Here is a 24277-nt window from a genome sequence, read left to right as displayed (position 1 = left end):
GAATTTCGCCTTCAAGAAATTCAGCCGCCGCGGCCGGGATCGAGCATTATCTGTCTTACCAGGAGTGCAGTTGTCAGCACAGATACTCAAGCAGCACCTCGCGTATTCTCAGCATCGACTTTTCTGGTGTTTTGAGAGGTGTTGGCATACATTTTTAAAAGATCAACTGTCCCTCTGCCACCCCATGTGATAGTTAAAATTGCGCTGTGAAATTCTTTTCAACGTTGTCTCTACCAAACGGCAGCCCGCAGCACAGTTTTGGCTGTTGGCCAAACACTGAGGATAATGATATGCTAAAACGAGCAGTCCAGGCAGCGCAATACAACGAAACTGGGATTCCTTCGACGGCGAAAGTAGCGTCGTCGCTCCCATAGTAGCGGGGCAACATCGGAAGTGATGTGACGGTTACGCTAAGAGCAACATGCTTTTAAAAACCGCGTGGGTAGGGGCGCCAGTTCGGCATCCGGACGATATAGCTGAACCGCAGGCACACACGCCGGCAGGAACAAAGAAAGCCGGTGATAGCGATATGCCGGTGAAGCATGGTAGCACTGGTAGCGTCTCTCGCTACGGCTAGCTTGCCCGCTCCCCTCAAAATCGCCAATCAAAACAAGGATGGCGCCTTTTCTGAGGGAGCGCCCCTTTGCGCAACGAAAAGTAGTGCCTCAAACGATGACTCTTTTTCGTTGACCGGAAAACAGATATCTCACAATCGTAATCGCTTATTTAATCAAAGTTCCACAAAGCACTTGACACGGTAAATAAAACACATAACGGGGCGCTTTAACTTGCGAGTCGAAGGACGGCGTGGCCCTTTGGATTACATCGGCCGCCCCGTGCATGTGTCACTCACGTTGTTACCCATTCCCATTAGGTTGGGACTGGGACAAATTTTGTCCCCTCTTATCGGCATCTAATTTTTTCTCGCAGCAGTGATCGGCTTCCAAAGTGAGTACGAGAAACCTTTCTGCCCGTTCTTCGCGCCACTTTATAGGTTGCTGGCTGCTTGAAACGCTAACCGTGCTGTCGAGACGGGCGCCTACCGAGCCGTGCCGCCGGTCTAGTCCTACGCCGGCCCTTTGTTTTGCCTGCCCTTGCGCTCGTTGCACTGAATGTGAACGACAAAGCTGTTGAGGGATCCGCGCTCTCGCAGCCAAGCCGAGCTAGAGGAGTAGCGGCAGTACGCAGCGGAGCTGAGCGCAGACGCAGTGGCAACAGTAGCTAACGTGCGCGGCGCGCGAGGCCTAATTTGGCAGTTCGCCTTTTTGACTAGCGCCATGGCGGGATAGACGCCGGTGCAGTTCGTTAGCGTGCGTCCAGTGGAGTGCCCGGCGGGTGGGTCCTTAGGAGCTTGGTTCGCGATCCGCTCGCGATTCGGGGACGCCGTGTCACCGGCAACGTTTCCATTTCGTGACGCAGAAAACGATGGCCGAGGGTAACGGGGACGCGGCAACGGTGGAGCCCATGGACGAGTCGAGCGCGACGGCGGAACACAGCGCCGACTACGCCAAGCTGGTGGGACACGGACTCCAGGAGAAAGTGGCCGCTCAACTGGACGCCATCTTCCAGACGGGCAAGTTGGCTTATGCCGACCTAGACGAGCGCGCGCTCGACGCGCTTAAAGAGTTCCCGGCGGACGGCGCCCTGGCCGTGCTGAAGCAGTTTTTAGACAGCAGCCTGGAGCACGTGTCCAACAAGTCCGCCTACCTTTGCGGCGTGATGAAGACGTACCGGCAAAAGAGCAAACTGCCGGGAGCATCGGGCTCGGGATCCAACAAGGGCCCGGACGAAGACAAAATCCGCGCCATTCTCGAACGCACGGGCTACTCGCTGGACGTAACGACCGGCCAACGCAAGTACGGCGGGCCCCCGCCCGGTTGGACGGGACCGCAGCCGAGCAGCGGCTGCGAGGTGTTTGTCGGAAAGATCCCCAAAGACATGTTCGAAGACGAGCTCATTCCCTTGTTCGAAAAGTGTGGCAAGATCTGGGACCTCCGGCTCATGATGGACCCGCTGTCGGGCCTCAACCGGGGCTACGCATTCATCACATTCTGCAACCGCGAGGGCGCCCTCAACTCTGTACGCGAGGTGAGTTTCCCGCCTCTTTCCCTGACCTCCGCCTCGGCCCGCCGCCCCCCTGTCAGTCCACGCGCTCACTCACCGTGCTCTTTGCTTGCCGTGCAGCTGGACAACCACGAAATCCGTAAGGGCAAATACATTGGGGTCACCATCTCAATCAACAATCATCGGCTTTTCGTGGGCAACATCCCAAAGAACAGGGGCAAGGAGGAGCTGTTTGAAGAGTTCTCCAAACATGCACGTGAGTGGGCAAAATTCCTCTGCTCGTTGTTCTGCCACGATTCTTGACTGCTGCATGGGCAGAAGCACCTTTCGCCACCAGTTTTGGACAAAGGCGATAAGGGCATTGGTCTATGAACATTGAAACAAAGGACGGCTTGCTTGGGGCTGTGCATTTACAGGGCTACAAAAGACTCCATTGGCTATCTTTCAGAGCATTTGCAGTGCCACTAACTGATCAAAATAATGGTCAAGTTGGTACTGTGTACCAGAAGAAACTGAATGGCAGGACACAAGTAAGGACGACGTGAGCTCTGGTAGCAGTGGTCATGCGTTCTCCTTTCTTGTGTCGTGCACTTCACACTGGTTTCTTTTGGTACGGTCCCGCTGTTACATTGGTTCATTACTAGCACAGTACCATTTATTCATTCTGTGCAAATTTTGCACTGCTTGGTGCCATTATGCCAAGTCACCCACATGACCAGTAAATAAATGGTCATTGGCGAAATTGTGATACTCCATGAGGTCAGATTATATTGGGGCAAAACTTGCATGTCACTGACAGATCTCGAGCCTTTATGTTGCAGCAAGGAAATTTCCACATTAAAGTATAGTTGGATACAACTAAAAATAAGTGGAAGATGTCTCAACGGAAGCCTTGCAGCTGATAGCCTGGACCAGTTGTCAGGACATAGTGGTTAATCTGGATAATCCCCATGCCTCCTGCGATGTTTGCAAAGGTATTAACCATGACAACTTGAGAATCGGCCCAGGTCATTGGCTGGATGGCCTTTTGAGGGATCCTTGTTGCGTTGTGCATGAGTTGTATCCCACGATAGCGTATAGTCTTCCCTTGCACTTGCAGTCAACAAACGCAGCACAGTAACAAAAATCGGCATGCAGATACACTCTTGGCAGTCAACAGCTCTTCTGTCACCTTGTTCTTCGTATCTTTAGTCAAAATTTGCCAGTGTGCAGGTTGCAGTGTGCAGTTGGGGACACACTTGCACTTACTGAGTCTGCACTTCACTCTCCGGAGGCTTTAAAGAATACATGTGTAATCACAAAGTAGATGTGGGTTACAGTTGGATACTTTATTCCGAAGTTTCAAGAGTCCAGCACTGTTGTACTTGGGGTATTGCAGTGCTCTTGATCACTAGGAGAAACTCCTTTTCTGGCTTGTATTGACAGGAGTAATTGGGGGGGGGGGGGGGGGGGGGGGCTGGCGTATATGAGTATATCGTTTGCTGCTGGCTGAGCTTTGTCAGGCAGGCTAGTAGCCTTGTGTGCGTGTTTTTTTTGAGAGAAGCCAGGTGAAATGTGCCGATGTGGGAAATGCTTTGTGGACAGCATGTTGTGAATATTGTTTAGCTCGGCAGTGAGGGCTATTGATGTTGATGTGTGCTGTGCCAGTATGTGGTAACCATGTATTATGCCTAGATGTTGCCCTGAAAACTCCATGGCACAGAGATCATGCACTCCACTGGAAGTGGGCTATGCAGAAGGTCCGACGCGGTTTTCCTGCCTGAGTATGTTAAGGCTGGCAGTTGTAAAACTCTGATTGTTGAAGCATTCAAGTATCACAGCCATTGGTATGATAAGGCTGACTTTCCTTACCTCAGGCTGTTTTTATTTTTTTCTCTGACAGTCGTTGGCTTAGTGAGTACAACCTTTGACTGCTGAGCCCAAGGATAACAGAGCTAATACTGGCTGTGCTGCCACATTTAGACAGGTGAAAGGCAAAAAGGGTCATGTGCTGTGCAATGTCATTACATGTTGTGGCAGTTCTTATTTTTTTTTTCTTTCTTTGAGACACTGTGGTGGCTTTGTATGGCTACAAACATTGGGGTTTAGAGTCATCGAAAGGTTGCGACGACCCGTCACGAGGTGTACCAGCCATTATCACCATCAAGTGACACACATGGACTCTGGGACACTGTAATGAAGGGCTCCGGATTAATTTATAGACTGCCTGGAGTCCTTTAGTGTGCACTGACATCGCACAACGCACTGGCCTCTTTGTACTTCGGCTCCATCGAAATACATTTGCTGCCGGTGGGATCGAACCCATGACCTTGGCATCAGTAGCCGAAAGCCAAAGCTACTGAGACCGCGGCGGGTGGTTACAAACGTAGCTCTGCAAGTTATGCTCTAAGGTTACTTCTCAGGACTGTAATGTAACTTGGTGCTGTGCATTCGTATAACATGCAAATTGATGTCATGCCGCGAAAAATGATCATAAAAATATTATTAATAGTCTGTTAAATTCCACTCTGCTGGTGGGCTAGAAGCGCCCTCAGTTGATGTTTGCATACGACATATATGTAAACTATCTCATTGCTTCGCTGGCAGCGTTTCTAGATGATTGTGTAGCTCTCGCTGGCCACCGGCAGGCTGCTTGCCAGTCAAATGTGTGCTGAGCACCAGCGGAGAGAATTGCAAACTTCGACGTGCAGTGGATATCATGTCATGACCGTGAAAGGAGTCTACTGCTCACACAAATTGGGAAATGTTAAAACCTCACCACAAGCTGTGGCGAAGTGTGTGGATACAGGGTTCAAGTGTGATGGCAAGTTGCAGCAGACATAGCAAAAAAAAAAAAAAGCGCTTGGCAGCTGCAAACACTGTCGCACAGTAATGCTAGCACAAAAAACTTAATTTGTTTAGCATGTTATGAGCAGTACATGCACAATTAGCGCATGAAAACTGGAACTAGCTGTGTTTTGTGGCTGGTGCATGTAGCATTGCCCTATTGCTTAATGAGCAACTGTTTGAACTTTTGTTCGCTCTGCCATGTTTGTAGGAAGCCTTTGTGCTTTTGAATGGCTTCTGTTGCAGTCTAGGCTATATATATATATTGACTTATCTAAGGCTGCATCAGTGTGCTGACTACGAGTAGCAGAATGGGTGAGTAAGGTATTCCCAAGAGGTGGTGATTGATATCCGTATTTGAAAAATTGCTCGAAGTGCACCTATGGACCCTTCGTAACACTTTGGAAGTCTGCCTCTCTCTATAGCATGAACCCCTTCACCATGGCAGCCAAACTGGTTTTTGAGGCAAAATAAGGTGCAGAGCAGGAGGCGGCAGCTGGCAAAGGACAGGGCTAATTGAAGAGACATAGGAGAGGCCTTTTTCCTGCAGTGGACGTAGTCTGGCGGCTGCTGCTGGAGACATCTATTGCCAGACTCAAGCCGCGCCCCTTTCCTGCATGCTTCTGCCCTTTGTTGCTGTTGTGCAAAGCAATTAAGCTCCCAAGCCATTGCTTTCAGGGTGCACCCCGCTGCAGTCACAAAGGAAGGGTGAAAGGCAGCTGTGTCAAAGTACTGTTCGTAAGTACTTATTCCACACCTTATGCAGAAGGTGTGGAATAAGCACCCAGCTTCTTCCTCGTGCAGGAAAGCTGACTTGCGGAGTATTGTAAAGGGTCCATATTTGAGCTGTGGGTTTTGCATTTTGTGGGTGGATAACATTTTGCATTTGTTTGGAAGTAATACTTATGGTGCAAACAGAAGTGCAGGCCGAGGGAAGATTTTGAGCACATACGCACAGCAGTCTGCAGTCTAGCTGTTCTTGCTTACTGGCCAGAAGACTGCAGGCTGGTCTGCTGCATGAATTGTACTTGCAGCAGATGGGCAAATTAGGCTTTCAGCATGAAGTGCTACTTCAGCAGCGCTGTGCTACTCACAGAAGGAAAGTTTCACTTAGAATTCATGTCGTGCGAATCAGGCGGTTGAGTTTTGATGGAGGTGAAATTCTATAGGCTTGTGTACTGTGTGATGTCAGGGTTCATTAAAGGACCCGAGGTGGTCAAAATTTCCGGAGCCCTTCACTACGGCGTCCCTCATAGCCCGAGTCGCTTCCGAGTGTTAAACCCCCATAAACGCTAGTCATGCAAATCAGCAAAATTAATATACTGTCAAATTTTAACAGCACTGTGCAAGTTTTCAATTCTTTTTATGATTACTACTAAATGGCTCTTGCAGTAACTGTTTGGTAGGAAAAACGTTTTATATAACCGAAATGGCGTGGTAAAGAATTTTGAATGGAGACAGGCCCACCAAGATAAATACGTTGTATGTACTAGGCACACTTATTGTGAGCTTTAAAAACTGCTTCTCAGCTGCAAAATTTAATAACACTTGGTATGAAACACCGCTCTCATTTCCAGGTGCATCTTATTTTAAATTTTTGACATCTGTATTGAGACTATGTCCCTGGACGGGTTTGAGCTGAGTGAAGCATGTTCTTTAACCCAAGCGCTTTCTGCAGCTAGCGTCACTGTGCATAAATTATACTGAAGGCAGTATTTGTTGTCTCTGAAGTTTGATTGTTGTGCTAAGGTTTACAACCGACTGCATCTTACTGTCGTACAGCTGTTTTTCAGGTCCATGGTGCCATTTTCCTAGCAGTCACTTGCTTCGTTGTTTTTTTTTTACATGCTGCAGCGGGCCTGACAGAGGTGATCATCTACAGTTCACCTGACGACAAGAAGAAGAACCGGGGCTTCTGCTTCCTGGAGTACGAGTCGCACAAGGCCGCCTCGTTGGCCAAGCGGCGCTTGAGCACAGGCCGCATCAAGGTGTGGAGCTGTGACATTATTGTGGACTGGGCTGACCCACAGGAGGAGCCTGATGAGGAGACAATGGCCAAGGTGAAGGTACTGTACGTACGCAACCTGACGACCGACGTGACGGAGGAGAAGCTGAAGGAGCTATTTGAAGCACATGGCCGGGTGGAGCGGGTCAAGAAGATCAAGGACTACGCATTTGTGCACTTTGAGGAGCGGGATCACGCTGTGCGTGCCATGGAGCAACTTCAGGGCAAGGACTTGTGCGGGGCCCCCATGGAGGTGTCGCTGGCCAAGCCCCCGTCGGACAAGAAGAAGAAGGAGGAGGTGCTGCGGAACCGGGAGCGCCGCATGATGCAGATGATGCAGCAACGCATAGTGTGAGCGCCCTTGCTTGCTTTCCTGGGCGAGCATGTCTGCACCTGTGCTGAGTGCCCGCAAAGATGGCCTCTATTGATTTTTTTTTTGTCCTCTATGATGTGCTTACTATAGTCACACAAGTCATGAATGAAGTGTCATATGCCCCCTCAAAGGAGGCCCTCCAGCCAGTGACAACTACCAATATCCATTGATGAATCCCCTTTCATCTGCGCACCCTGCGATGTCATGCTAGCAGGTATAAGGGGATTGCCCATGCTGTCATCGGTCAATGCCATTGGCTAGAGGGCTCCCTTGGAGGGGCATTTGCCGCTTTGTTCTTGAGTTGTATCAGACTTTAGTGATACTCCCCAGCCTTTTAGAAAGTAGTTTTGTTGTGATTCACCAGGCCTGGTGTGCAGGTTTCATTTCCACTACTATGTCATGTTGTGTGAAATTTATGTCGTAGGTGCAGGTGATGAGAACAAAAACAACTTTGGAACTGGCACAGAATAGGTAACTTGCAGTTATAGGTGCACGAATGGCCCATTTATCAAGACGACTGCACACCATATGTAACAGACACACAAGACCCATCTTTTGCTGTTCTGGAATTAAACCCCAGACAGTGTTTCAGTTGTCGGCTAGAGTGGACAGCATTCACAGGGTATCCCGAGTACACCTTGGGCGTTACACCAGTGGGGGCTTGGGGTGTGACCCATTTGCTGGGTGGTGGGGTTGCTGACGGGGTCCGGTGTTGCTCCTCTCTTTGCAGGGACGTGTCGGACTACCGCATGATGGGCTGCATGCCCCCGCCGCCGCCCCTTCGGGGGCCCCGGGGCGGCGGGGGCGGCCGGGGCCCCCCCGTGGGTCCCAGGAGCTACGGTGAGTGCGGGGGCACCAGGGGGCACGGGGGTGTGCGTTTTCCCGGCTGGCTCAACCCTGATCCTTGTTGGTCTCTGTGCTGCTCCGTAGATTACGACTATGACTACTATGGGTATAGCGACTACCGGGGCGGCTATGCGGATCCGTACTATGAGGACTATTACGGCCGCTATGATGACTATTATGACTACGGCTACCCAGCTGCGGCACCCCCCCGTGGCCGGCCTGCTCCAGAGCGGGTGGGTGGTTCCTCTTTTCCTTCCTTCTCCTCCTCCTCTATGCCGACGGTTAGCATATCCGAGCGGCCGGGAAAGCGGGCGCCCCCGCGGTGGTTGAGGTGCTCGCTCTCGGATATGGTAGCCCGGCGCGCACCCGCCGCCCGTGGCCGGGGCATCGACGAGCAGCGGCAGCCAGCGGGTCCTGACCCCCGTCCCCTCGCGGCGCCCTCCTCCTTGTGTGCAGGCTCGTGGTGGCCAGCGTGGGGTGACGCGTGGGGGGCGCGGCCGTGGGCGGGCCCCCCGCGCTCGCGCTGGCCGGGGGGCGGGCCCTGCCAGCCGTGGGGGCCGTGGGGGCGCCCCCCCCCGGGGAAGCCTGGCCGGTAAGCGCAAGTTCGACGGGGGCCACCAGAACCAGGGCGACTCGAAGCGCCGCTTCCACAACAGCAGCAGCCAGCAGCAGGACGACGGACAGCAGTGGTACCAGGACTCCTTCAAGGAGACCTGGGGCTGACCGCCGCTGCTCGTGTGTGTGTCTTCCCGCCGCCAAGCACTCCTCCTTCTCGCGGGGGGGCCGGACTGTGATGGACAGGCGACGTGTAACCTGACAATTGTGTGGAAATAAAAGTGGCCGTTTTAAAAACCTCGCGCCCTCCCCTCTTCCTCAATTGCGGCCATGGGCGCCTCCCCTCTTTTCCAGCTGGCGTGGGCCACCCGGAGAATGCTGTGCGCGCTGTACGGACTGCAGGTTTGAGTGCATACGACGATGGTGTGTAACGGCTGTTAGTCGGTGTCCTTCAATAGCTACTGGAAACGGGTTGGTCGAAGGGTTTTGGTTTGGTTTATGGGGTTTAATGTCCCAAAGCGACTGAGGCTATGAGAGACGCCGTAGTGAAGGGCTCCGGAAATTTCGACCACCTGGGGTTCTTTAACGGTGCGTGCGTTAAATTTATGGGCTGCGGAGCTGTTGCCTTAGCTTTATACTGGAAACTAAAAAGTGCGTGCGCTTTAGCTTTTTAAAAGCTTTGGGCTTTTTCCATACATAGCCGACGAGTAAAGGAACTGCAGTAATTCCCAGCGAAATAATGGAAATCAACTGTTACGAAGCGGCCGAACACTGGTGTGGAGCTGGAGAAATATAGGTGGCGCAAATGGACGCGTTTTTTTTTTTTTTTTGAACCGGGAGGAGAGGTGAAAGTACTTCGAGCGAAAGTTTTCCTTGTTTTCGTGCCGTGTCCATTGAGCGGATAGCCGCCGCTCGCAATGGCGGTACTCAGCAAGTTGTTGGAAACTAGCCTGCCGTTCCGCTGCTACGAAATCGCGCATCCATGGGAACCTTCGTGCACTGCGAGCTGGGTGGCGATGTTCTTCGACACGTTCAACAACTCCGTCAAGCTCTACAGTGTACTTTACCTGGTAAGTGGACTTTTGTATTACCTACGTGGCCTACCGAATGCTCGCAGCGAAAGTAGAAGTATCAACGAATGCTTCGTAACAAACAGCTGGTGGAGGTCGTGTCGGGTCGACAAGTGGGACTTGTTCAATGCTGCGGCCGCGATAATGCGCTGTGCAATCGGCGAATCTTACCGCTTCGCTTTTTCCTCCTGTAGTACGTCGTTGCTGTGGTACGGATCAGCGATCAGCTGACCACGCGTCCGCATATTACGCGCCCGAACAGACGCGTGAATGCGTGCCGCGTACACGGTCACACGTGGAGCTGCAGCTCTGCAAGATATCACCGACAGCTTGCTTTAGATCGACAATTTGACCGAGTCTTGCAATAAGAGCTCATCGACAAGGCGAAGTTGGACGAGATCGATATCTGCTGAACTGCGTGGGAAGTAGAGGTGATGGAGAGAGTGCTTTTCATTGCAGCCTCTGCATGCTGCGGCTGCTACCCTTTCCTGCTTTAGGGCATTTGGAGCTTTAGGCGCCTCAGTGTTTGAATTTAGCTGTGAAGCCCGACTGGAGCGCCCGAGCGGGTGTTGGTGGCGTGTGTCAAGCTCTGCTTGAGTTTCGGAGCTGTGCGGAGTGAAGGCAGGCGAGTTTGGTGCACTGCAAATTGAATAAAGCACTTTTTTTGCATACGCTATAGCTGCGAACTGCATTTTTGTTCTTGAAACTTCAGTTCGCCCTCGGGGGATTATTCATTCTCCCCGGTGTTTGGGACGCGCGAGAAGCGTGTCGCGTTCTGCGCATGCATGTATTAAGTGAAAGCGCAAATGTAATGGTCATTCCAGTAACATCTTCAAGTTTTAAATTGCGTGGATTGTTAATCAGCTATTTCATTAAAACTGTCGCAGTGCCAAACCGTACGCATGCGTAGCTGACAGTTTAGCTACTTGGCTTTGACTACATTGATTTCCAAGTAAAATATTTGTTTAGGTTAGCAGCCTTTATTTACAAGCAAGCCCACTTGGATTCAGATTTGCAGCATAGTTGGGACGATGCATTTGCTGTGATAGCAGCAAATGGGATCTGTCTATGTGGTAGAGTATTCTGGGGTACGAAGTCAAAGCTTCTGTGTTGGACATTCTAGAGAATGTCCTTGATGCTTTTCACCTGAAAAGAGAGGCTGGAAACAAAATAAGATCTCAGAAAACAGCATTATGTGTTGGGCATACCTGAAGAAAAGATGTAACTGGAGGCATTCTGCTGCTTTTCCTCCTGTTGATCAAGATGAGTTGTGGAACCTTATTAGGACGCTACCAGACAGCAAACCACCAGGCTACGATAAGATTAGACTCCGTGATTTGCAAAACAATTACTCCAAACTTAAAGATGTACTTTTACATATACTTAATGGGTGTTTCAAGACGGGAGAAATACCATCAGGTCTGAAGATCTCATTACTACGACCCATCTACAAGTCGGGAAAAAAGACAGATCAAACAAATTACAGACCAATTGCCATACTACCAGTCATTAGCATCCTGATGGAAAAAATTGTGCACCAATATATGACATGTTTTTGTGACAAGTATTCTTGTTTGAGTACTACACAGTATGGTTTCCGTCGTAATATTGGTGCGGTTGAGCTTCTCGAAGATTGCTGTGATTTTATCAATAGTAACTTGGATGTTAATCAATGTGTTTTTGGATTGTTTTTGGATTTATCGAAAGCATTCGATACCGTGGAGCACTCTGTTTTGTTAAGTAAGTTGGAAAGTATTGGATTCCGTGGTCCATACCAACAATTTTTTGCAAGTTATTTGTCACAGCGTAAGCAAGTAGTGAAAATTAAAGAATCATTTAGTGCTTTTTCTGATATTCATTACGGCGTTCCACAAGGTTCTGTTTTGGGACCCTTTTTGTTTAATATTTATGTAAATGATATGGTTAACCTTACATTAAATGCAAAATTATTTCAGTATGCTGATGATACAGCTTTAGTGATATCCCATGAATCTAGCCCACTCGCACTGAAATTACTTCAGTACGATATCAATAAAATAGTAGACTGGCTATCTGGAAATCAAATATACATCAACATAAACAAAACTGTGTTAATATGTTTCAGAAATCCGCACAAGAATGTTGATCTTACCCAGTCGGTTCTACTGCATGGTAGCAACTGTGCCAATTGCGAATGTTCGCCACTACCCTACTCGAGCAGTGTTAAATATCTTGGCCTATATCTTGATTCCAACATGTGTTGGTCTTCCCAAATTGACTATTTATTAAAACGACTCCGTGCTCTTTCTGTCCAGCTTTATCGTATAAAATACACTACACCTATAAACTTGCGTCAGACTGTGTATAGATCTTTAGGAGAATCTATCCTTAGATACGGCGTTTCAGTGTATGGTTCTTGTGCACCTTGTAAGATTAAGAAGGTAGATAGTTTCCTGTGCAGAATCTCCACTAATTTATTGTATGGCACTGCTCACGAGAAGTCCGACCATAACACCAGAATGGTTAAAGCAGGAGTTATTCCTCTGCATGACTTGTACTTACAGGTGGTAGTTCTGAGAAATTACTTTTCAGCACAGTTTAAACAGCCAGATAAAAAACCAGAGTCACTTAGGCATATAGCGCGTTATAAAGTTCCCAGGGTTTACACACATTATGGTAAAAGGACACGACAGTTCTATATACCCTACCATTTTAATAAACTACCTGCTCAGATGTTTGGTTGTGATTCGTTGACGGCTGTGAAATCTGGACTGCAAGCGTGGTTTGAAAGTTTCAAAGAAAGGAAATACTGATTTGCTTTGTAATTTCTATCTTGTTTTTAAATTTGTGTTCCATTTATTAACTGCAGATTTTCTTTGCTTTACATAATTCTCAATCGCTAAATTTGTTGACTGAACTATATGTAATATTTCGACTTTGTGTTATTGCTTTTTTTTCTTCTTTCTTCTTCTTCTTTTTCTTTATGGATTGTAAAGTGTGCACTTTCAGCGTTTTGTATTCACCGCATGCTGTTGTGACTGCCGTGGCCCGCCCACAAGCGCTTGCGCTTCTGCGGGCACCGCTATGTACTGTGTATATATATCTTGCAATAAAATTCCTGTATGTATGTATGTATGATGCCTTAAACTGTTTTTCTCCTCACCAAATCGTTCGCTCTTCAGGAATAAAATTTTCTTTGGCACTTATTATATTACTAAGAGGAGTTTATGCCTGACAGTGTATTCCAGGTGAAAAATCATAACTGGTCCAATTGGTTTGTGGAATAAATTTGCAGTTGATTCCTACTAAAACCAGTTGATATCTAGCCTGTTCTTGCCTTGTGCAGTTTAAATGAACTAGAATTTTGCTTCATAAACCAGTTGCACCAGTTAGGAGTTTCACTCTTATTGGTGCTCTGTGTAAAGGTATACAGCACAGCCAAATGATAACTATAATCAATCAGCGATTTTCATCATCAACGGAGAAGAATGCTGGTTATGCCTGCTTGAGAAACAAGGACACTGGTGAGCAAGGGAAGTGAAAAAAGGACATAAAGGTGCTGAGGGTTTGGATGCGCACATAGACTAGTGTCTTCATCTTCGTGAAATAAACTGTCATGGAAACACGCCTCTTGGAAGAGACTCATTTATGGTCGCCCAGCTGGCAATTGTCCTTCTTTTCTTGTCTCACTGCCACTGTTCTTGATCTGTTTAGCCAGCTGTACTGATTATTCTGGTTTTTTATTGCAAAAATTTCCATTATGTCTCTTAGTTCAAGCTGTAGCTTAATGATAATCCATGGCCTGCACTCGAGGACATGCTGGGAAGATATTACAAATTTGCATTGTCATAAGTTCACTACCTCCCCTAAGAATGGGGATCAAAAGATAAGGGGGAGCTCATTTGCAAATTTTTTCCCACATGCTGACCTACCTTTTCTTCTTCATCCTTTCTTTTTTCTTTGTTTCACAAAAGTGGTTGCAGTCGTGTGTTCTGGTCAAACCATGCTCATGCATATGCATTGCATGCACTTGGCATCTCTTTTGTGCCTTAAGTGGTGTTATTCCCCAAAATCTAAGCACACAAGCATCCCACCGCTTCTCTGTATCGAACCACCAAACTACTCGTAAAAAGTGGTGTCCAGAGCTGGGCAGGCCATGTGTCAGCTAGAAACTCTATGCAGGTGGCACAGCTTGTTAGCCGCAAAACATCTGGGAAGGCATTTCTGGAAACTGTGCTGAGCAGCATCCGGTCAGCGTCCTTCCTCAGCTACAATGTGATGCTGTTCATGTTCTTCATCTGCGCCCTGAGGTAAGTGACAAGAGTGGGGGCAGTGGTGCACACTGCCCTCTTCCCTCAGGTGGGGCTTTGGTCGCCTCTATCTGCAGAACTCTACCTTTGTGGCCGGCCTTGCCTCGGGCCTTCTCGCCATTTTCGTCGAGCACCCCAGCAGGTGATTGATGGCAGCTCTCCGTGGTCCTCTTGTGCCCCCAGGTGTCTTCCACTGTTACGGACAGTGTGTCATCAGCTAATGCCAGATATGGAGTGCCCTCTGCTTTGTTTCTGCTTAAACATCTCAGTGCTCTGCATGAACTCTGTGTGTGCTTGCAAGTTTAGTGTTGCACACAAACCATATCTTACGCTTTTATTTTCCATTCTATGAGCAATGATTATAAGTGTACAAACCTCAGCATAAGGTGACCTGTGACACTACTGAAGACAGAACAAAAGAGGAAAAAAATGATAGACATTTCCAACACTCGTGCATGGCTGAAGTTATTACTTTTTACTTGCAGCTACTATGCGCTCATTAGCTGTGCTGTGAGCAGTAAAAATGCATGGCCATTGCATCTATTTGAAAGTGGCAAAATAAGATGTAATTAACAGATCGATAGCGCTTTCGTGCGATGCTCTATTGCACTTTTCATTGTCTGGGATGAGCAACTTCAGGTTGCTTTCTGGAGCTAGTGGGGCGTTTGCTGCTTGATTGTTGTATACACAGAAGAAAAAAATGAGAGCAGTGTATACTTGCATATCCAGTGTGACAGTTCTGCATGATGGTCCTTGCTGATGTCCTTCTCCATTACTTTTAAAAAGCCCTCAACTGGTTAGCCACTTACTTTCTTCTTTCCCTATCTCTCTCTTTCGCTAGAAAAAGGTGTGGGGAAAGACTTCAGTGATATTTATTTTCTCTGCATTTAATACAGTGAAGTAAAGTGGGAGATCAGGTTCTGCGTGCGAAATTTCCTTTCTCAAGGCTTATTTGTGAAAGCCATGTCAAAAATGTGTGTAGCTAGGCTTGCATCATAAGTTCTTCTGAGGTCATCATTACTCGGTGGCCCACTGACAGAATTTATGGTTATCTCAGCCACACGTACAGCTGGAATGAAGGAGGGCAGGACTGATTTGTGCCGTGCAGTGCATAAGTGCCTTTGTCCTTTATTCGATTTGTCGTTAGTTCAGGTCGGCTGTCTTAGTGAGCGCCATTTTCAACAATGCACTTTTCAGATCCCATTTTTTCTGTCACGAACAGTGATTAGTAGCTTTGAACAGCTACAAAATCTAGCCATTTTGTGTGATCTATGGCAAAAAATAAGTCAAACTGCATCTAAAGTTTCAGAACTCCAGATATACAGAAGTCCAGAGATGCTGTGAATGGAAGGCTACAAGCTGCTTCTCTTTTTATGCTTGCATGTTATACTTTGAGCCTGTGTGTGTTTTCATCTCTTCTGCTATGCTATGGTTATTGTGCGAGTCATGTTTTTCTTTTCAACTGTACTTGCAGGCGTCGAGTGCTGTCCGTGTACATGCTCAATCAGGTGAGGTGGAGGTGGTAGAGGCTTCTGTCAATGCCAGTGTGTTAAACTGCAGCGTGTTTATCTCTCTCCAGTGCTCGGAGATCATTTTCAACATCCTGCATAGCCGGCAGATTGTACACGAAGTTCCTCATGGAGAGGTGCGTCTTTGCTTTTTTATGCTTTTTTTTTAATTGCAGTGTCCAAGACTGCAGTTTTGCTGGTTCATTATTTATAGAGCACACTAGTTGGTTGGTTTATGGGGTTTAACATCCCAAAGCGACTAAGGCTATAAGAGACGCCGTAGTGGAGGGCTCCGGAAATTTCGACCACCTGGGGTTCTTTAACGTGCACTGACATCGCACAGTACACGGGCCTCGAATTTCTCCTCCAAAGAAATTCAACCACCGCGGCCGGGATCGAACCCGCGTCTTTCGGGACAGCAGCCGAGCACCATAGCCACTGAGCCACTGCAGAGCACACTAGTGAAGAAATAACTAGGACAAAAGGAACATGGAGGGGGGGGGGGGACCGTTCTTGCAACTAGTATTTTTTAGCAAGCCGTAGGTTCTTGTTCTCACTCTTTTGCTTTTTGCAGTCTTGTTTTCATGAAAACAAAGGTTGTTGGCAGCCTGCATATAGTGCTGTCAACATCATGTGTAGAATAACTGTAGCTACCTAGTAGTGGTGCAGCGTATTGCGCACATTTCACATTCTACTAAAACTGTTCTGTGAGCTTGGTGCATTCTTTGTCATTAATTAATGCATATCAGGACTCATTACTTATGAAGTATTTTAATTGATTTGCTTTTATAATGAGTTGTAAGTCCTATGGCTTGCTGTTTTCTTTTTCTGTGTTGTCAAAAGCCATTCATGTCAGTTTGTTCACTGTGGCATCTCTGCATTGATGGCTGTCCCGGTTTTGTGATGTGCAATGCAGAACAGTGTAGTGTGCTTGAAACTCTTCCATGAAGTTTGTCCTTATTTTCTTCTTCTTCTTTTTCTGTCATTTTTTTTTTGCTTTCTCTCCTGTCTCTGGGAACTTTTTGTAGCTGACAAGATGTCAGCTGTTCTTTTAATTTGATGCATGTTAAGGGTGACTAATGTATAGGATGGAGTGTGCACTGCTCGTGTCTGTCTTTTGTGGAAGTTGAACAGTTGGCGTATGCTTTGTACCCATTTATTATTTGACATAGGGCCTTTTTATAATGCATTTGCTGTGGTGCGAGACACAGTGTAATCTGAATGCATGTAATCTTTTCCTGCGCTATCCTTATAAATGCAAAGTAAGATAAAATGTGCAGTACTGAATTTAAATAGCAAATGACCATATTTCACAGCTGTTAGGTCAGTGACTGTCGACGATGCATATCACTGGCACTGCCAGTGAGCTTATTTCTTTTATAGGAACAAGCTTGTCCAATTGATATTTTTTTTCTTTTTTTCTACCTTGTGCTTCACCTATCTGTGCGTTGCTATCTCCGTGTGGCAGTTGCTGCATGCACAGTGTACGTTACATTTTCGTAACTTGATGTTTTCAGGTGCTCATGTTTGCTATCAGCTTGGCAGGCTTCCTGTATTACATTCGGTAAGCATTTTGTGCAAGGTAAAGCATGCTTTATATAGCAGCCCTTGTTGCATTTCACGCATTATATTGGCAGAGCTCAGTCAGACAACACAATGTAGCACAGAAAAACGAGGATGACGTAAAGGAAGACAAAACAGACACCATTCTGTACTACTAGTGCCTGAATAGGTTCTAATTTTGTGGGTTGCATTGCTGAAACTTTCTTGGGGGCACTGTGGCTTTGGTGTATGTGGCATCTAGTTTTTATGCAATTTTCTCACGCAGGAGCAATGACAGGCTGAAGGATCCTGTGTGCAAAGCATTAAGGTTTGTACAGAGTATATGCATTTGCAAGCTCATGTGTCATTATAGGCACTACACATGGTCATTTTTGCTTTGCATGCTCCGTGCATGCCATTATAGATCATGAAAATAAAACTGGCATGTTTACTGGTATTATTCCGTGTTGCTTTGGTTTGGTTTATCGTAGTTTAACGTCCCAAAGCGACTCGGGCTATGAGGGACGTCGTAGTGAAGGGCTCTGGAAATTTCGACTACCTGGGGTTGTTTAATGTGCACTGACATCATGCAGTATATGGGCCTCTAGAATTTCTCCTCCATCAAAATTAGACCGCTGGAGCCGGGATCGAACCCTCGTCTTTCAGGTCAGCAGCCAAGTGCCATAACCACTGATCCACCACGGCAGCCCCATGTTGCTTTGTTTCGCCGAAAGATCATGAACCAAACCAAACATAGCTATGCATGTGACTGGTTTGCGGGCTTTAGAAATTTGAAGCTGTTGTATTCAAGCAACATGTTGCAAATCTGACAATTGCTAGTCTTATGCCATGGTAACATTTTGCATGTACTTGAAGCAAAAACTATTTATATTAAGGGAACTTTACCTCAGATTTAGTGAGGATTTTAAGCAATTGACATTTGCCAAGATGCCGAGTGCTATATTTTCACATGCAGGTGCACTTTTGAGTACGGTGGCTTTTACATGTATCTTGTGAGGATTTGCTAGCGCTCTCTCGACCTTTCGCTTGACCTTTGGGTGTTGACGAAAACATGCCTCACAAAGAATTCTCACAGGGATGATTGAAATGGACTTTTTAGCTAGGGGAGAAACAAGGGGAAAAAAAATGCATGTTGACTCTGGCAACATCATTCTGGTGTCACTTAGGATTTTTTTTTGTTACTTTCCCAGTCTTGCTAATGCAAAATGCAGCACAATTTTTGTGCCATATAAGGCATCCTGCACATTTTGCAAGCTCCTCTGCTTTGATGCGCGTCTGGCTTGCTGCCCTGTAGGTGCTCAGAATCTTGTCAGTGCCTCTGTGACTCCCTGTATGTAGTGATTTAATGGATTAGTGTATGCTCTGCTTTTCTTGCTGCCCTCCAATGGCTCATCATCATCAGCCTGACTACGCCCATTGCAGGGCAAAGTCCTCTCCCATGTCTCTCCAATTAACGTTGTCCTTTGTGAGCTGTGGCCACCGTATCCCCGCAAACTTCTTAATATCATCCGCCCACCTAACTTTCTGCCGCCCACTGCAATGCTTGCCTTTTCTTGAAATCCACTCCTTTACCTTTAAGGACCAGCGGTTATCTTGCCTTCGCATTACATGCCCTGCCCAAGCCCATTTCTTCTTCTTGATTTCAACTAGGATGTCATTAATCTGCATTTGTTTCCTTACCCTCTCCGCCCGCTTGTGGTCTCTTAACGTTACACCTCTCATTTTCTTTCCATAGCTCGCTGCGTTGTCCTCAACTTAAGCTGAACACTTTTTGTTAGCCTCCACATTTTTGGCCCATAAGTGAGTACTGGTAAGATACAACGGGTGAGTGCAGGCAAATTGTGCTCCCTTGCATTTTTCGTCCACCCAGCCCATTGGAGCAGTCAATAATGCACCAAAGATGGTGTCACCTTCACAAGTCACTCTTCTGTTATGAGGGTCAGCTCATTTCATTGAATGTGAAATGTGTAGGAGGTGAAGAGATCCGTGTAAAAAGATTTTGATGCGCATTACCATAAAATGGCTAGCAGTTCATCCAGAGTGCTGCACTACATTTTCTACTACCTCTGAGAACAGAGCCTGGATATGTTGTGAACAAAAAGTTGCTTCTCATTTCGGCAGCCGTTGTTTTTATTTTTTGATGTTCCCTCATAGTTGCACATCGTATTTCAGCTTGAACTGCAGCACATTTTAAGTGTGTTTTAAGTTTGTGTACATCGTTACAAAAACCTCTGGTACCTAGACAAAAAAAAAAAAATGTGACATGGGACGGCAAGTAATCTCGTGTGACATGCCTCTGCATGTGTCAGAGTACTGCCACTGTTTCCAAATATCTACGCATACCTAATGCCATTGAGGTAGTTTGTAATTGATAACCGTAGCTTGTTTTCTCATGCTACTATCTCTGCCATTGGAGCCTTTTGAAAGGATCTGTCCGCAGGTTCTTAGAACTGCTCTGGCAGCAAGCCGCATCACAAAGTGCATCATTCATGATGCAGGCGCCTCATGGGCGCTGAGGAGTTCTTGGCCCCTGCAACGTCAGCGGTGGACACAGGACAGCTGTGCTGGCATTCACGAAGCTGCTGGCAGCATGCTGTTGAGGTCAGCATGTGGGAAGAAGAGCATGCCTTTTACTCATAAAAAGAAGCGCTGGTGCCATGTTTCATTCTCACATGAAGCTCACGAAGCAGAGACAGTGGGAAGGCAGTGCATGGAGCTTTTTATATGTCCTTTTTCTAAGTGCCTCTTTCAGCCCCGAGACATGAGTGCGGTTTTGCAACGCTGCAGCTAAAGTGACAATGAGGACAACTGCATCCAGTTTTTGTTCTTAGTAAAAACCAATTCTATACATAGGACCCATCAAACAAGCAATAGGGTTTCATGTATTTAAGCCTTCTCTGCATGGCAACTATAGTAACTGCCTTGTGGCTTCTTGTGCGTGGTGCTGTGTGCTATGTATTTGCATTAAATGGGCTCCGAAAGGGGCTGTCAAAAAAGGTGCGGCATTCTTGATGTGAAACAATGCCACGCCGCTTCAATAATATCCTCCAGCAAGAATTTTTTTAATGAGGGTGGAGGAATATACAGGCTAGGGCCTTCTCAAACCGAGCCAAGTACCACAAAAAATTACCACAACATCTGGTGCAAAAAGTACAGAGCTAACACATGCACCGTCTCTGACATTATTCGTATCATATGGGACTGCAGAGAACAATTAGAGAAGCATAATACTAGAGCATTCAGCTAAACGGAGTGCGAGGCGGAGCTGGCTCACGTGGATCTCTCTGAGCAGCACAAGCTGCTCACCAGAGCCCGACAGGCAGCCCGAGTCGTTGGGATCCTTTACTGAGGACAACCATCCACGCAATTCCCGAAACCCAATAAGGTTTTATTTATTCCTTCATTCATTAATTTTGAAGAAGCCAAGTTATCTGTAGTCAAAATTTGAATTCCAGCGTCTGTGCACTTTTCCCTCCCCTCTCGTCGCTTTTTGCATGCTCAAAGCATGCAAAAAGTTGCCAGAAAGGACTCTCCAACTTTCTTGCGTGACTGTGGGTTCTCTGCAGTGCGTGAAGTGTATTATTTGGCTTAGGTGTTCGTGACGAGAGAATGTAGCCATTGAGCAAGTTTATGTACTTTCTTCAGGAGGTGTTTCAGAGCCCCTTTAAGCTTAGGGGAATTTTCAACTTTGCATACAGCACTGAGGATGACAAGTTGCTGACAGGCCAGACTGAGCAGTGGCAACAACAAAACCAATGACGTGTCCTGATTACAGTTAAAAGAAATGCAACTATAATCATGTGCCGCATATTTCACTACAAATAGAACTTTTACAAGTGCTGTCAAAAAATTTAACTTGAAAACACCGCCATCATTTAAGGGTTGTAGCCAAGCATCACATTATTGTGCAAAGGGTCTTGCTTCATGTGCAACAGCATTGGGCATTCATTGTGTGAAATCGCTGCTCTGTTAATGAAGACCTTGGGACACAGCACGAAAGCTGCTTTGGTTATTTTTAAACTGCAATTTTTGTCTTTTCTTTTGTCTGCATAGGGTATGCCTACGCCATTCCTGATTGGCTACGGCCTGCAAGCCTTGCTGTCACTAGCGTCCTCTCGTGTTCGCCGCAAACCGTGGCAGATATTCACCCAGTGGGCACCTCTGGCACAGGGCACATTTCTTGCCAGTGCAGTGGGACTATTCCGGGTTGGTAACGTCAGCACTCTCTAGCATCATGCTCTGCCTCTTCAGTGTAGTGAATCAGCTGTTGTGAAAATGCTTAATTCCAAGTTTAACAAGGAGTAACAGTGAGCAGGGGCAGTGATCTTTCAGTCTGGCACCAGAGTTTTCATCAAAGTGTAATGAAGGCTAAGGGGCCTTGGCTAGGGTTGTTCTGAGCAGTTTGAGCTTGCATTACAATCGTAATAACATTTTTTTTTAAATTGCACAGAATTCTCAGGTCTCCTCCCTGTGTTAGATTCTTGTAAATAAGGCAACTAGTAGTTTTTCTACGGTACTGCCGTTCCTACTGATGTCTGTAACATTTATAGCACAAAAAAAAAAAGGTTCTGGTGATGCACGTTTCTGGGAATAGCTCTTAAATCCGCATTTTTTTCGTGGAGTCACTGGGAGGCCATTATGACCAAAAGGGCTTGCAGGATGTCATGTCCGATTAGTAGCAATTACGAGTGAGGCTCAGGGTGCATGTACACAAGCATAACTCGGGAGTGTTCCAGCTTTAAAGGTGTCTGATAAAGACAAGATTCTTGAATTGTAGCTTCATATGTAGTGCCATTTTTATATCTTTTTCATTTCATGCTGCTCAGGAATCCCTTCTGGTAAGTACATTTATCTCAATATAAATCGAATGAGCAAAAATTGGGGGGAAGGGGGGGGGGGGGGGGGGGAGGGCAATTAAGGAACATGTGTGAATAATATGAAAGCATTAATCACACATAGGAATAAATTCTGTTCTATTGCTTTGTAGTTGGTGCAGTTGTAAGTACTAGTACTGTCTATTTTCTGGTTAACATTCCATATTTTCCAGCCTCTGATGACGTTGCACTGTTTCGACCAATCGAGAGTTCTGTAATGCCACCACTTTTTGGACGACGCCGGGTTTTCATGTCGATGAGCCATCTAATGCTTTCACATTAATGACTGCTTTGCCAAAAAGATGCAGTATTCTGGAACTGTCATGTTGAAGGCAGAAGCAGGCAGAACCAAGTATGCTGAATATTTTTTTGCCTGTTAAATCTTCACATTCATTTGCTGCTCCCTTCCCCATTTTGTTTTGTACACCATTTTCTGTGTCAGAAAAGATAAGATTTATTTGCACGTTTGCACATACAGTTATCGCCACTGAGTGGGAGGGTGAACTCTCGGAGAAGTGCTTAATACCCCATGCCTCTCTCCGACACTATTCCCTTCTGCAGCCATGTTGCTGGCAAGCACCATGTTTTGCTTAGTTACTCCGAACTGGATCAGGCATAATTGAGTGCTTCCTGAAATCGTGCTTGTTCCCTGCAGGGCTGTCGCTGCCTCCTGCGCCACTGCTGTGGCTACGAGAGCCCCTGGCAGGTGTTTGCCAGCGGTCTGGTTGCTGGGCTCAGCATGGCTGTCAGCCCCAACACAACCCTCGCCCTCTACCTCGCATGGAAGCTAATCGAGGTCAGTGTAGAGTAGAGGGCATGGCTTCTGAACTTGGTATGCTTGCATTCTGCCACTGTGTTATACTACTGGGTTGACAAAACTGCAGTACATTTGCCATTATATGTTATGGCACGACTAAGGAAGCCAGTGAAGAAAGAAACAAAGTGGGCAGACTTTCTTGACAATAGGTTTGTGTCTTTGTATTTTCCATGTTGCAGTTGACCAAGTGCTGCAGTATGCCTTTGCATGTATGTTACTGAAACAATGGCTGAGTTGGTAGTCCACTGACAGCGAGTTTGGAATAAATGTGGCTTTCAGGGAAGTTCCACTGTGTGAAAAGAATTTTCTGGGTACCAAAATGATTACAATGGGTGTTTTGTATCGAGCTTACGAGACTCCTCCTGAATGTGCTTCACAATGCAGCATCTCATAGCTAGCAAATGAACGCCATCATCCTATTGCATATTCTACAGCAATTGTGCTAGGCAGACCAGTGCAGATGGAAAACTGACTTGTCCAAGACTCCATACAAAGAAGATGGTTTGGTTTTATGGGGTCTAATGCTCCAAAATGACTCAGGCCATGAAGGATGCCATAGTGGAGGGCTGCGGCCGGGATCGAACCTGCGTCTTCAGGGTTAGCAGCCAAGCACCGTAACCATTGAGCCACCATGGTGGCTTTCCACATGAAGGAATGTCATGCCTATTACAAATGTTGATGCTAGTATTTCTTAGACAGCCATGGTAAAAACATTGTACAGGTGCCGTCAGAAGTAAATGGAAGGCAATATTAATGAAAAAATTTAATCATTGCCCCCCCAATCCATGCATCCTTGAATACACATGTGCAGCCGAATTGTAATTGTGCGAATTGCACTGTGCACCAATAGACATGGACCATTATGCTTTAGATTTAAGGAAATTAAAATTTTTTGACAAAGGCACCTTCCATTTACTTTTGACGGCGAGTGTACAGACATTGCATACTGAACATTGTATAAACCTGCTCTTTCCAGGTACTGTACTGCCAAGCAGCAAGAAAAGGCTATGTGCCGACATTAGCATGGGGTCCCGAAATTCTGTTCGCTTTTGGGTGCGGAGTTATGATGTTCTGTGTGAGTGGAAGCTTTTCTGTCTCGGCTATCTCGCATGTGTCAATGTGACAATCCAAATGCCACCCCGAAATTTGCCTTGTGTGGTTATACAGTGCACATGATGCTGCTGACAATTCAAGGTTCAGTAATCACTGCCATGTAGGCATATTTCATCAGTAGTTATACTGCTCAATTATTTATGGGCAGTGCTGGTGACCCTAAGCATTACAAAAGTGTGTACTGCTACAAGTAAACCACTCTGGATATTTAGGCTTCACAGTCACTAGTAACTTTGTTTGCAGTTTGTGTGCATGTATAATTTGCAAGGCTACCTTTAATCAGGCGCTTAAATTCCGCACAACTGCATACACCATTTGTGGGCCAGACAGTAAGTGTGCAGTTCATTTTCAAGCTGCATTAATTAGCCAGTGCT

General features: G+C 46.6%; 2 protein-coding genes across 6 annotated transcripts in view; both read left to right on the top strand.

The window, feature by feature from the left end:
- Window positions 1-790: 790 nt before the first annotated feature.
- Window positions 791-8971, top strand: Syp (synaptotagmin binding cytoplasmic RNA interacting protein). 3 transcript variants are annotated; one of them, XM_089571294.1, is made up of 7 exons: window positions 791-948; window positions 1420-2088; window positions 2185-2320; window positions 6745-7246; window positions 7999-8108; window positions 8199-8347; window positions 8571-8971. In XM_089571294.1, the coding sequence occupies exons 2-7, from the start codon at window positions 1426-1428 to the stop codon at window positions 8835-8837; spliced, it is 1827 nt and encodes a 608-aa protein (XP_089427420.1). In that variant the 5' UTR covers window positions 791-948; window positions 1420-1425; the 3' UTR covers window positions 8838-8971. The 3 variants fall into 3 exon arrangements, with proteins under 3 accessions (XP_089427420.1, XP_089427422.1, XP_089427421.1); XM_089571295.1 differs by lacking the exon at window positions 791-948 and adding an exon at window positions 1185-1335; XM_089571296.1 differs by lacking the exon at window positions 8199-8347.
- A 151-nt stretch (window positions 8972-9122) lies between these two features.
- Window positions 9123-24277, top strand: part of LOC149359085 (transmembrane protein 135-like) — a 17397-nt gene continuing 2242 nt past the window's right edge. For 2 of the 3 annotated variants that reach the window (XM_089571306.1, XM_089571305.1), the window contains exons 1-11: window positions 9123-9739; window positions 13901-14028; window positions 14078-14170; window positions 15503-15536; window positions 15608-15673; window positions 17054-17100; window positions 17365-17406; window positions 19598-19700; window positions 21153-21305; window positions 22629-22769; window positions 23767-23865. In XM_089571306.1, coding sequence (XP_089427432.1) covers window positions 9587-9739; window positions 13901-14028; window positions 14078-14170; window positions 15503-15536; window positions 15608-15673; window positions 17054-17100; window positions 17365-17406; window positions 19598-19700; window positions 21153-21305; window positions 22629-22769; window positions 23767-23865 — 1059 coding nt within the window. In that variant the 5' untranslated portion in view covers window positions 9123-9586. Of the gene's footprint in view, window positions 10171-13900; window positions 14029-14077; window positions 14171-15502; window positions 15537-15607; window positions 15674-17053; window positions 17101-17364; window positions 17407-19597; window positions 19701-21152; window positions 21306-22628; window positions 22770-23766; window positions 23866-24277 lie in introns of all 3 variants that reach the window. The other variant, XM_089571307.1, reaches the window with a different exon arrangement.

This window comes from Amblyomma mixtum, chromosome 2, assembly GCF_055824585.1.
Source record: "Amblyomma mixtum isolate Tamu chromosome 2, ASM5582458v1, whole genome shotgun sequence".
Classification (NCBI taxonomy): Eukaryota; Metazoa; Arthropoda; class Arachnida; order Ixodida; family Ixodidae; genus Amblyomma; species Amblyomma mixtum.
Note: the sequence above shows the minus strand (reverse complement) of the source record. Positions and strands in the feature narration are given on the sequence as shown.